The sequence below is a fragment of the Schistocerca americana genome, chromosome X, assembly GCF_021461395.2.
Source record: "Schistocerca americana isolate TAMUIC-IGC-003095 chromosome X, iqSchAmer2.1, whole genome shotgun sequence".
In the NCBI taxonomy this organism is placed as follows: domain Eukaryota; kingdom Metazoa; phylum Arthropoda; class Insecta; order Orthoptera; family Acrididae; genus Schistocerca; species Schistocerca americana.
In genome coordinates, this window is record NC_060130.1 from 669,876,567 (window position 1) to 669,890,012 (window position 13,446).

The following is a 13,446-nucleotide window of genomic DNA, read 5'->3' on the forward strand; positions in this document are numbered from 1 at the left end:
GAATTTCTGACTTCCAGCCTTGCATCTCAATCCTTCTTAAAAAACCTTAATCCTACTCCCAACATCACCACTGCTGAAGCCCAGGCTATCCGTGATCTGAAGGCTGACCGATCCATCGTCATTCTTCCGGCGGACGAGGGTTCCACGACCGTGGTACTTGATCGTCGGGAGTATGTGGCTGAGGGACTGTATCAGCTTTCAGACAACACCACATACAAAGTTTGCCGAGGTAATCCCATTCCCGATGTCCAAGTGCAGCTTCAAGGAATCCTCAGAACCTTAGGCCCCCTGCAAAACCTTTCACCTGACTCCATCAACCTCCTGACCCCACCGACACCCCTACCTTCTACCTTCTTCCTAAAATTCACAAACCCAATCATCCCGGCCACCCCATTGTAGCTGGTTACCAAGCTCCCACAGAACGTATCTCTGCCTATGTAGATCAACACCTTCAACCCATTACATGCAGTCTTCCATCCTTCATCAAAGACACTAACCACTTTCTCGAACGCCTGGAATCCTTAGCCAATCTGTTACCCCCGGAAACCATCCTTGTAACCATTGATGCTACTTCCTTATACACAAATATTCCGCACGTCCAGGACCTCGCTGCGATGGAGCATTTCCTTTCACGCCGATCACCTGCCACCCTACCTAAAACCTCTTTCCTCATTACCTTAGCCAGCTTCATCCTGACCCACACCTTCTTCACTTTTGTAGGCCAGACATACCAACAATTAAAGGGAACAGCCATGGGTACCAGGATGGCCCCCCTCGTACGCCAACCTATTCGTGGGTCGCCTAGAGGAAGCCTTCTTGGTTACCCAGGCCGGCCAACCCAAAGTTTGGTACAAATTTATTGATGACATCTTCATGATCTGGACTCGCAGTGAAGAAGAACTCCAGAATTTCCTCTCCAACCTCAACTCCTTTGGTTCCATCAGATTCACCTGGTCCTACTCCAAATCCCACGCCACGTTCCTTGACGTTGACCTCCATCTGTCCAATGGCCAGCTTCACACGTCCGTCCACATCAAACCCACCAACAAGCAACAGTACCTCCATTACGACAGCTACCACCCATTCCACATCAAACGGTCCCTTCCCTACAGCCTAGGTCTTCGTGGCAAACGAATCTGCTCCAGTCCGGAATCCCTGAACCATTACACCAACAACCTGACAACAGCTTTCGCATCCCGTAACTACCCTCCCGCCCTGGTACGGAAGCAAATAACCAGAGCCACTTCCTCATCCCCTCAAACCCAGAACCTCCCACAGAAGAACCACAAAAGTTCTCCACTTGTGACAGGATACTTTCCGGGACTGGACCAGACTCTGAATGTGGCTCTCCAGCAGGGATACGACTTCCTCAAATCCTGCCCTGAAATGAGATCCATCCTTCATGAAATCCTCCTCACTCCACCAAGAGTGTCTTTCCGCCGTCCACCTAACCTTCGTAACCTGTTAGTTCATCCCTATGAAATCCCCAAACCACCTTCCCTACCCTCTGGCTCCTATCCTTGTAACCGCCCCCGGTGTAAAACCTGTCCCATGCACCCTCCCACCACCACCTACTCCAGTCCTGTAACCCGGAAGGTGTACACGATCAAAGGCAGAGCCACGTATGAAAGCACCCACATGATTTACCAACTGACCTTCCTACACTATGATGCATTCTATGTGGGAATGACCAGCAACAAACTGTCCATTCGCATGAATGGACACAGGCAGACAGTGTTTGTTGGTAATGAGGATCACCCTGTGGCTAAACATGCCTTGGTGCACGGCCAGCACATCTTGGCACAGTGTTACACCATCCGGGTTATCTGGATACTTCCCACCAACACCAACCTGTCCGAACTCCGGAGATGGGAACTTGCTCTTCAATATATCCTCTCTTCCCGTTACCCACCAGGCCTCAATCTCCGCTAATTTCAAGTTGCCGCCACTCACACCTCACCTGTCATGCAACAACATCTTTGCCTCTGCACTTCCGCCTCGACTGACATCTCTGCCCAAACTCTTTGTCTTTAAATATGTCTGCTTGTGTCTGTATGTGTGGATGGATATGTGCGTGTGTGCGAGTGTATACCTGTCCTTTTTTCCCCCTAAGGTAAGTCTTTCCGCTCCCGGGATTGGAATGACTCCTTACCCTCTCCCTTAAAACCCACTTCCTTTCGTCTTCCCCTCTCCTTCCCTCTTTCCTGATGAGGCAACAGTTTGTTGCGAAAGCTTGAATTTTGTGTGTATGTTTGTGTTTGTTTGTGTGTCTATCGACCTGCCAGCGCTTTTGTTCGGTAAGTCACCTCATCTTTGTTTTTATATATAATTTTTCCCACGTGGAATGTTTCCTTCCAACAAAATCCTATTGCCATGTTGTCTACTTGGTAGATTTTTCAGTGCTTTGTCACATTATTCTTGCAGCATTTTATCTCCCATCTCATCTTCATCTACTTCCTCTTCTGTTTCTATAATATTATCTTCAAATCCATTTCCCTTGTGTAGTGCTTGTGTTTATTCCTTTCACTTACTCTTTCTTTGCTTAGTACTGGCTTCTCATTCGAGCTCCTAATATTCATACAGCTGCTTCTCTTTTCTCCCAAGGTTTCTCTCATTTTCCTGTATGTGGCATGTATTTTTTCTCATAGTCGTTCATGCCTTCTATAGCCTTGCATTCATCTTCTAGCCATTCATGCTTAGCCGGTTTGTGCTTTCTGTCAGTCACATTTTTTAGACATCAGTATTCCATTTTCTTTGCTTCAATTGCTGTGATGGTATATTTCCTCCTTTCATCAGCTTAATTCAATATCTGGTTTGTTATCCAGAGATTTCTACTTTTGTCTGTTTGATCTTCAGCTTCCTTTTGATCTTCAGTTTCCTTCACTATTTCATCTCTCAAAGCTATCCATCCATCTTCTTTTGTATTCCTTTTCCCTGTTTGTCACTTGTTACCTATTTTATCCTTTTAATCTCTGAGGAACCATTCATTTTTTCAATTCATTTGCATTCTGTCTCGATTTATTTCCTACCTGTTTGCAATTTTTCTGCAGTTTTAATCTACATTTAACTACCCAAAAATTATGGACAGGTCCACGTCTGTCACTGGAAAAGTGTTGCAAGTCAGAATTGGGTTTTCAACACTCATGTCTTGTCATTATATTATCTCTGAGAAACACACTGATTTTTCAAGGCCTCTTGTGTTTATAAAACCTACTTTCATGATTCTTTTCTCAGCATATACAAATGTATGTATGGTTGTTCTTGTGGGATACTGTGGTATTTATATTAAAATCTTATTTTATTTGTATTTACAGACACTTGTGAAAGATGTTCTTAAAGATGTGAGAGAGTTTGTTGACAGTAACTATGGGTGGAAAATTATTATGCATATACTGGCACCAAGAAGTCCACGCCATTTTTCATCATCATATCTGAGTCTTTTGAAGATGGGAGATTCCATATCTGTTAAGTAAGTACTGTTATCAAAATGATATTATCATCTTCCAAATGTGAAAAGTTTCTGAATTGTGTAGAGTTGCAATCTTGGAAAGAAATTACAATGTAATCTAGTGTTTATTATCTGTAAGTTGATGTTTACATGGAATCAGTGAGTTCACATAGTGCTGAGTGCAAAAGTCTTCAGTTGACCCTTTACATTTGATTATTTACAGTGGAAGAAAATAATTCAGATGTTAAATTTCCTTTGACTCACGATTGTGAACACACCAGGACTGCTTCATAGTATAAAGATACATGCAGGGAATGCTTGGCAAATGGACCATGTTCACTACAATTCTTTATTGCCCTTCTACACAAATAACTTCGAGCTACAGTCTCATTTTGAACTGTTTGGCGGAACAAGGAAATGTAATGTGTTGTTTGGCAGAATAAGGAAACGTGTGTGTGTGTGTGTGTGTGTGTGTGTGTGTGTGTGTGTGTGTGTGTGTGTCTGATAATGGTGTTTCTCCAGCTGGTCGATACTGGCAAGAACTCACTTATCTCCAATGGAGGAGGAAAATTGCTCCCAATAGTTTCAAGTCTTTGCACAGCTGAAACTTTATCCACGTCTGCATGAGCAACAGCACCTTTTGTCTATTTCAATTTGTTCCTTCATAAGGAACCTGCCTCTGTAGCTGAGGTTGCAAATGCATACTTGTTCCCTGGACAGCAGTGTGTTGTCTCTGACATGAACTTCACGGGAGCATGGCACATCTCACTGACTGCCCATCTTAGGTGTGGAAGTGTGTGTCAACACAAGAAATGACACACTTGATGAAGGATGAGTGGTGGCATCCCATTCTTGTCACTATTGTCTTCTGCTACCAATGCTGTAACGTAACCAGCATTTGCAAAACTGAAACTTTCTGGAATATTAAAACTGTGTCCCAGGCAGAGACTCGAAATTGAGGTCTTTACCTTTTGTGAGTAAGTGCTCTACTGACTGAGCTACCTGAGCACGACTCACGACCCATCCTCACATCTTTACCACCGCTAGCAAAGCTATGAGGATGGGCCATGAGTCATGCTCCAGTAGCTCAGTCAGTAGAGCACTTCCCCACAAAGGGCAAAGGTCCTGAGTTTGAGTCTCTGTCAGACACACAGTTTTAATCTGCTAGGAAGTTTCATATCGGCGTACATGCTGCTGCAGAGTGAAAATTTCATTCTGGATTTGCAAAACTATTCGACACAGTCTCTGTCATAACTGGATTCCATGGAACAACATGCATGTACATAGACTTTAAAATACTCATTTTCGTTACTTCATTTCTCCCAGGAACTGAAATTAATCTCTACTCAACAGCTATTTTGTGCTTAGGTGTTAGAGAGTAGGTTCACAAACAGCCTATGATGGGCAATTAGCATGGAAAAATAGTCAAGCTGCAGTGCTGGCACATCTTAGTTGGCCAGGACAATGTAGCCATCCAGCTGTATGTCTTTGTATATGTATGTTAGCTCTTAAGAACAACTAACCCAAAAGCTTAGCAATGTTCTAAGTCTCGTTTAGGCACCTATCGATGACTCAGTGCCTGAACTATGAGGCATCTTGTTACTTTTACTCTTTCTGTCATCAACATTAACATGCCTGGGAAATGTGAAGGGTTAGTGTCAATAATGTGATTGAGTTTTCTTCCTCTGCACTCATTGTGACAGCCAATCTTCTAAGAAATCCCAGAAAAAGTTACTGCAGCCATCCAGGTATTGGTGTTAACAAGATAAGTGCAAAGTAGTGCATTTATGTTCTTCAAACACTGGGTAATTCTAAGCATTGTAGCTATTAATGGTGGAAGGTTCATTATTAAAAGAAAACAGTGTTGTCCTTCTTTCTTTGCCTCCATTAAATTATATAAAGTTCTGTGTTTGATTCTGATTTATTTTAATCACTCCAGTGAGCCATTTTAAATCCTGAATATTCAGCCTTGATGTGTAGTGCAAATGTTGTGCTTTTTGCCATACTACATTCCTGCCTATGGGGATGTTTTCTCATTGTATTCAACAATTTTAGGAGGATGGTTTTTAAATGTTTATGCTGCTTGAAGGTTCTTCAATGTAGAAAATCCTTTATTTTCATCATTTAGGAATACATTATTTTTCAATAATCCACACAGAGTATGGGCCTCTGTAATATTTCTTTGCTATGACTGAGATTTTAACATTAAGATTGTCTTCATCACTGGGAATAATTGTTAACTTACAGTACCCTGTAATTAGTAAATATTCTTTGCTTTGTTTTCCTGATTGTATTTGTACAGTATAATCAGAAATATATGATTAAGCATTTTGATGAACAACATAATATTATGAATTTACTTACTTTGATGTCATTGTAACTGAGTGCCTGTGATGTCAGATCATGTTGATTGGTAGGAATGCAAATCTGGGTAGAAATTGCCACTTCTAAATATGTTATGATTGGTTTCCTGTCTTGGCTCAGGACTATTTTCCTGTATTTACATATGTTTCACAGAACAATAACTGCTGCCATATTTGAATGTTTTCTCAACATACCGAGCGAGGTGGCGCAATGGTTAGCACACTGGACTCGCATTCGGGAGGACGACGGTTCAATCCCATCTCCGGCCATCCTGATTTAGGTTTTCCGTGATTTCCCTAAATCGTTTCAGGCGAATGCCGAGATGGTTCCTTTGAAAGGGCACGGCCGATTTCCTTCCCAATCCTTCCCTAACCCGAGCTTGCGCTCCGTCTCTAATGACCTCGTTGTCGACGGGATGTTAAACACTAACCACCACCACCACCACCACCACCACCACCACCACCACCACCACCACCTTTTCTCAGCATCCTATTTGTCTACTAAGAAAGTCATGTCTTTTAAGTCCAAGATCAACTGCATCTGTGACCTGAAGTCTGGGGACTACAGGTTGTATGATTCTGCAGTTGGCACTTGCAGTGATAGGGCCTAATTTGAGACTATAGATTTATCATAAATTCCATAAAATGAAACTATAAATTATTGCCTTAAAAACTAATATCCACGTATTGACCAAAAGAATCATTTGCGTTTTCTGCAATTTATCAAAGTAGTTACATAACAAAACTTGTTCAAAGAAAAAGAAAGAAAGACATAAACAACTTCAAATGGTTCAAATGGCTCTGAGCACTATGGGACTTAACTGCTGAGGTCATCAGTCCCCTAGAACTTAGAACTACTTAAACCTAACTAACCTAAGGATATCACACACATCCATGCCCGAGGCAGGATTCGAACCTGTGACTGTAGCGGTCGCGCGGTTCCAGACTGTAGCACCTAGAACCACTCGGCCAGTCCATCCGGCAACAGCTTCAAACTCGCAGACATTAGGAATTCATAAAAAATGATGTATAATTCGCAAATAGTTTCTTATTTACCCCTTAAGAGGAATTCTGTTCTAAAAAGGTAGGTTTATTAAAATCAGCTGTCTGTAACTTTGTTCTTATGATATTTTCACTGGACTGACATACAGATTTCTTAAAAGTGTGTTTCGTAATACAGGGTTTTAATGTATGTATCTCACTATTTCAATGTATTTCTCATAAATGTTTTCAGTTTTGGAAGATCAAATTTACTGTGACTGAAATGTATAAGCTCACTCCTTGGCTGGGGCAGTTTGCTTGTGTCTGGGTTCATCTTGATAAGGATGCAGGTTCACGTACAGTTAGCAATATGGAATCAACTTTATAACTTCATAACAAACTTATTCATCATAAATCAATCTTAAAATCAAATGATCAAATGCTCATCTGTTAATTATATTACTTAGTGTTGTAGACCTACTGTATTTGTTAATTCTAGTTGAGCTGTATCTGTTGTTAAACTGGGCCTTGTAATGCTTAGTTCTGCATTCAGTAGGCACACCCTCCACACTGTAACACAATGCTGAAACATTCGTCTTTCAAACTGTTTGTCTTCATTATCACTTAGCCACTATTTAACCCTTAAATCACGAGAGGACTTTTCCATAACATATACTGTGAGTTGCTGTCTCTGGGACACCTATGTTTAAACCAAGATTTAAGGCATAATCATTTGAAATTTTTAATTTATGTTATATAACATTTATTTATAGAATTGTTTAAGTGTTGTCTAAATGCTCCATGTGTATTCATTGCCCTAAATGAAACCTGCTGCATTTTACTTTTTATCACACAATTTCACATACTTTTGTGCGATTTTTTAAATATTACACAGAAATGGACTGATAGACAACTGAATTTTACATTCTGAAAAACTATATTACCACTGTTAGCAAGTATATTTCCACTTGAAACTAAATTCCAGGGTTTAAACTTACAAATAAAAATTCCACTCAAAAAGTGCAAAGAGAAAGTCTGTAAAATTGACATTCAGTGCTGTCATGAAACAGACCTATTCCCAGAATGATTGTCCTGAAGTTCTTCTTTAGAATGATCCATCCTCTTGTCCAGTAGAACTGCGATCATTGGTATTTGTAAAACTGTCATATTTTTCATCTATTTCTTGGTCTATAGCACTGATACCGACTAACAATTTCAGCAGACTCTGGAAATTTAAAACTGACACATTCCTGCTAACACATTTTCTGCAATACTGAAGAAAAAAGGTACGTAGTTCACAAGGCTTGGTCTAGGCGACTCTAATACCTATCAGTAATACTTGTCAACAAAACAAAGAAGGCGATAACACAACCGACGACAAAACATTGTAGGGTTGGCAATGTAAGGAGAGTTGGTGGAGTGTAGAAGCATTCTGCCACAAATGATCTTGAAAAGCGAATTAGAAACTTTTTACACTGTCTGAGAGACAACACCTCATGAGTTAAGGGTTAAACTATGTGTACTCCCAATGTCTAAATGATCACCTTATTTAAAATACATACCATTTCTAAAGTGGGAAGGACATGTGTATCCTCTAAACTCTTGCTACCTGAACTTTGATGCTCTGTTGTTGAACAGAGCATAAGGCTGGAGGAAATAAAATTAACGTCTTGACATAAAACCGTTATTTATGCAGATTGTTTTCTGCCTTTCCTGTCGGACACTAATATTGTCTTTTGTTTTGCTCTTATATAGTAACATCTCTGGAAGTGTTATTAGCTACCACTGTGTTTCAGAATATTGTGTTGTTGTATTGGTCTAATGTTATGTCAGATATTACAGAAATTAGTTGGTGTCTTCTTAATTAGCACATGTGTGACAATTGTTGCAAGTCTTCTGGGGCTGTCAACAACAATTTAATGTAGTGCAATGAACACATACAGAACTTGTGAGGAATTTTTGTCCAAAAATCAAAATAGTCTGAAAGGAGCTGAACAATATAGATGGGACTTTCCAGATATATTTTTGCCTCTAATAAGATGACCATTGTCACAAAAGTGGTTGCTGAGCTAAAAAGCATCTTTTAAAGCTATACAAAGAAACATTCATGATAGAACTGCTACTAGCTAATCAGGTGAATGCAAAGAAAAGGCTCCACTGTTGCAAATAGCACAATGCTTAAATTACTCATACATGGAAACATGTAATGTGAACTAACAATTCTACTTTTCTGCTGTTCAGACTCAGGTTTTAAGTAGTCTCTCAAAACTGATTATGACAAATGCCATGATGGTTCCTTTTTTGAAAAGGCCTTAGCTGAGCCCCCTTCCCTTTCTGTGTACAATGTGAGTGTGAACTCTCTGTAGACTCTACTGATCCTGTCATCAGAGGAGCATTAAATCCTAATCTTTATTATACTTATTTTGTTAAGCAGTAAACATTTACACTATGGACATTGGCAAGTGGTTCCCTTTGTATTAAACAGAACATTATAGTTAAAATAGTGAAATTTTGAAATGAATATTCATATATATCTTTTTTTCCTTGTTCAATGTAGAAAGTGCCACTTTAATTGAATTGTTTCATACTGAAAGGATCTACTGTCCAACTATGTAATTTCAAGTAAAATAGGGAAAAAGTTTAATTATCTTAGAGTATTCTTAAAGTTGAAATAACTATCCAGTATTGCAGCCAACAGTATGCTTAATATTATGTTATAACACTGCCTGATATTCAAACATTAGTCTAGTGTGAATGATGAAATAAAGACAATGGATTTTTTCATATGTGTGCCAATACACAGAAAATGACTGAGATCCAGAAATGGAGGACCAAACACAGTAACAGTTTGAAATAAATTTCACTACTGTGAATTTACAAATGTTACGGTTAAATACAGAGTTCATTATATAACATCACCAGTAACACTTCCCATCATTTACATGGTCTTTAAAGTTCCCAGTTGCCAAGCTTAACAACTGTAATAATATTGAGTTTGTGGGGGCGAAATGTTGTATTTTGATTAAAATAACTTTGTGATTGGCAAATGTCACTGGTGGAGAACAAAGCTGCTTTCTTGTACAGAACATGCAGTGTGCCCATGTGATGGCTAGTTGCACAAAAAGTAAATGGAAAACAAAAACTAACCAGCTGTCTTTGTCAGCATACTGGCAGGAGTGGTGACCGCAGCAGCTATAGGGACACTGATGCATACAGTACTGTAATCAAACATTTAAAGGCCAATAACAGCAGTAGGATGAGCATACACTCACATACATGTCACAAGGTAACAGTTTATCTAAATAAGTAGAAAAAGTTGTAAGATGTGAACACAATGAACTTTCAGTAAAACACTATACCACTAACAGATGAACGCCACTTATGGATGATTCACTTTCACTGTGATCTGTGCTAGTTTCATGTTACAAGTCTCACTTTGCATGATAAATTGTAATGAGGTGGAATGAATCAGTTGGCATTCTCATCACAAATTAATTTGTAAAAAATGGCTACATGCTGAACATTTATAAGTTTTTGATTTAATTTTTTTTTTTAATTTTTAATTTTTGGATATACAGGGACATGTGTGTGTGTGTGTGTGTGTGTGTGTGTGTGTGTGTGTGTGTGTGTAATTCCTACCCACCACCTTTTACACATTATGGCAGTCAGTCAGACCGTGTCCACTGCAACGCGGCTCCTCTCAACTTGCACGGTCATTGCCGCTCCCATCATTTAAAAATTTTTTAAAACAGATTTTTAATTTTTAGCTACCGCTTTTACCATCAGTATATTGGACGTGAATGGTGGGGAGTGGCTACAGGGCAATTTTCAACGTTACTATGTTATAAATATTGCCTAAGGATGCACCAATAAGTGGTACGAAACCGGTTGCAGATTTAATGAAAAATCATCATACAGCCAGTGCAGAATTTTCTTTGAAAATAAAAATAGAAATCATTCTATAGGATGAAAGGAGTTGTCAAGGAGAATTTTTTTTTTTTTTTTTTTTTTTTTTTTTTCAGAGCTAGAACTGCTGACAGAATTTAATGAAATAATAAGTTGTCCATTGGTATTTTCCACTTCACATTCATTCTTCCATGCTTTCATTATTACTTCCTTCATGTGTCTTACACCGTTATGGCAATCTGACGACAAAGTTTGGTTTTTAGTATCCCTTGTCAATTTTTGCACTTGTGACAGAGTACATTTTTTATTGTTTCTTGCCACATAACCCCCTTGAACCAAGATGAGTTCAATGTGATTGAAAAGTCAGTAATAAGGTAGCCGTCTGATGACCTTATGGCCATCTTTTTTGCCAGTTCATCTACAACATATAGAGGCAAAGGTGGTTTATTATGGGCAACGAGATCCAGTAATTCACCCTTTATGCAGTTATCTGGTACAGGAATGTTTTTTCCTTGTAGCCAGTTGATACTGTTTTGTTTTCTAGAATAGGTGCTGTATCAAGGTTAGTTGAACGATACGAGACATTGCCCATAACTGTTACTGAAGTTTTGCATAAATTTTTCAACAGTGAGTCCTGGAACCACTGCTGAAATGTCTCTCGTGTCTATTTCTTTGTGGTAATCAACAATTTTATTCACTGCTAATGTACCTGCATGGAGAAGAATCACTGATATTGTCCTTAATGATCAACGGCACCATGCTAAAATATTACCACTCTCCATTGTCACTCTTTTCCAGTTTTTTTTTTTTTTTTTTTTTTTTTTTTTTTTTTTTTTTGGAAATATCTCATGCAGAAGCCATGCACTACACTTCACAGTGATGATTTGCTGCTTCTGGAAAGTTCCACTTCTACTAAGAAAGCCTCCAGCTTACAGAGTGTTGGATGCTCCTTTCTTGAATAGCGATTGGTAAATATGACATCTAATTTCATCTCCCAGAAAATCATTGATTTTCATGACAAGCTTCTTCATCTGTCTCTTCTTTCCTGGAGTGCTAAAACGAGGTGGTCCATCTTCACTTTCTTCTACTTTGTGCTTCTCCTACCCTATTCTCACAATAGTGTTTTTGTGAATTTTTAAATTTTCCACAATTTTGTCTATCACTTTTCTGGTACCACACATCGCGGAATTTGAGTCCGCACCAGGTGGCATGGACGTTGAAGACCCCTAGAGGTCTCTGCACCATCGTGCTATAAGCCATGGCTGCGCATGCCTCCTGGTCCACGTTTAATGTGAGGGTGCCACAGTGGAACACGTGGTCCCAGCGGCCAGTAGCGGCGCCCCGATCATGTATTTAAGCACCCGCCTCTCGATCAGTCAGTCAGTCAGTCTAATCTTTGTGTGCGTCTCTTGACATCGTTACTAGTGGACGTCTTAGATTCATTTGGTTGTCTCTGTCACCCCGTTGTCTCTTGCGTGCTATCGTCGTAAGGTCTCTCTCAATCGTCCGTTGTTGTTTCATGTCTGTCCTTTCCATTTGTTTGTTTGTTTGCGGGCCGCTCTCCGTTTGGTCCCACTGCGTTTTCTTGGCCACCCTGCGACCGTTGCGGTCGCGGTTACAACTACTTTAGTGATTGCTTTTCTCTCGTTTGAAGTATTCCCTGACATTAATGCAGTATTGACAAGCCTGCCTTTTCAGAGCAATGCCCTGCACATGTACATACTAGTCTCTCACAGCATGGATCCTTGTACCTCTTTCTCTCTCTTTCCTCCCTTCCAATTGGAATTTCCCTATTCCCCTGGGCAGGTGCCTCACTCTGCTAGGACATACACTCAACGTGGCAGGCTCTTAATGCAAAAACCATTCATATAGTAATAGCTTTATTGCTGTTGACCATTTTGGTATGCTAAGAGGACGAACATTCGTTTAAGCAGTTAATGTTTGAAACGTTATCACAGTTTAAAGTAAAAGATTTTACAAAAAAGTAGTAAATGTGCTAAATATGAGGCTGAGATCTATTGGCACAGTACAGTTTCAGGCCAGTTAGGGTTGCTAACTGAATAGTAAAATACCACATGTTCCCGAAAACTCGTTTTGATGGCTCAAAACTGTCACAAAATATTAAGCGTAGTATGACTACAGCTACTCACACTGTAAATAAACATGTCAATGAATGTGCGATAGTCTGTTCCTAACTGACATCGAAACAAAATACAACTTTGTGTCTTCTTTCCCATAACTAGTGTGTAGCAAATATATGTCATGTTAAATTCGTGTTGATAATACTCTTCCGGTTCTCGATGATTTTGTACATAGGCAAATCTTCTATGTTGTTGTTACTCTGAAATTTTTATGTAAATTCTCACTTTTTTACCTGCATTCAAGAAGAAATAAAATAACAAAACACTTAGTTTAAGTAATGGTGAAATTGATAAAAAGGCTAATACTGAAATAACAAATAAACTTAAAAAAGAACAAAACTAGCTTAGCTCTGTATTTGAACTCAGGGCCATTCAATTACCAGTTTGTAGTTTATCTTTACATTAATGCATCACACAGGGGAGTGTTTCATTTGCTCTTGGTAAATGTCACTGTCACTAGAATGCAAACTTAGATTGTGGCTGTGACTGCTGAGATAATTTGCATAAGAACACAATAAATTCAGCATATAACACAGGAATAGCTTCGACTGCGGCACAGCGCAGCATATCATGACTCTATAAATTATATTCACTCAACAATTTAGGT

The 13,446-nt window shown here is 39.4% G+C and overlaps 1 protein-coding gene across 10 annotated transcripts in view; it reads left to right on the plus strand.

Annotated features, from left to right (window-relative positions):
* LOC124555432 (pumilio homolog 3-like) overlaps window positions 1-13,446 on the plus strand; it is a 208,254-nt gene that overhangs the window by 128,385 nt on the left and 66,423 nt on the right. For all 10 annotated transcript variants that reach the window (XM_047129338.1, XM_047129336.1, XM_047129335.1 and 7 more), the window contains one exon: window positions 3,315-3,469. In XM_047129338.1, coding sequence (XP_046985294.1) covers window positions 3,315-3,469 — 155 coding nt within the window. The remainder of the gene's footprint in view (window positions 1-3,314; window positions 3,470-13,446) is intronic.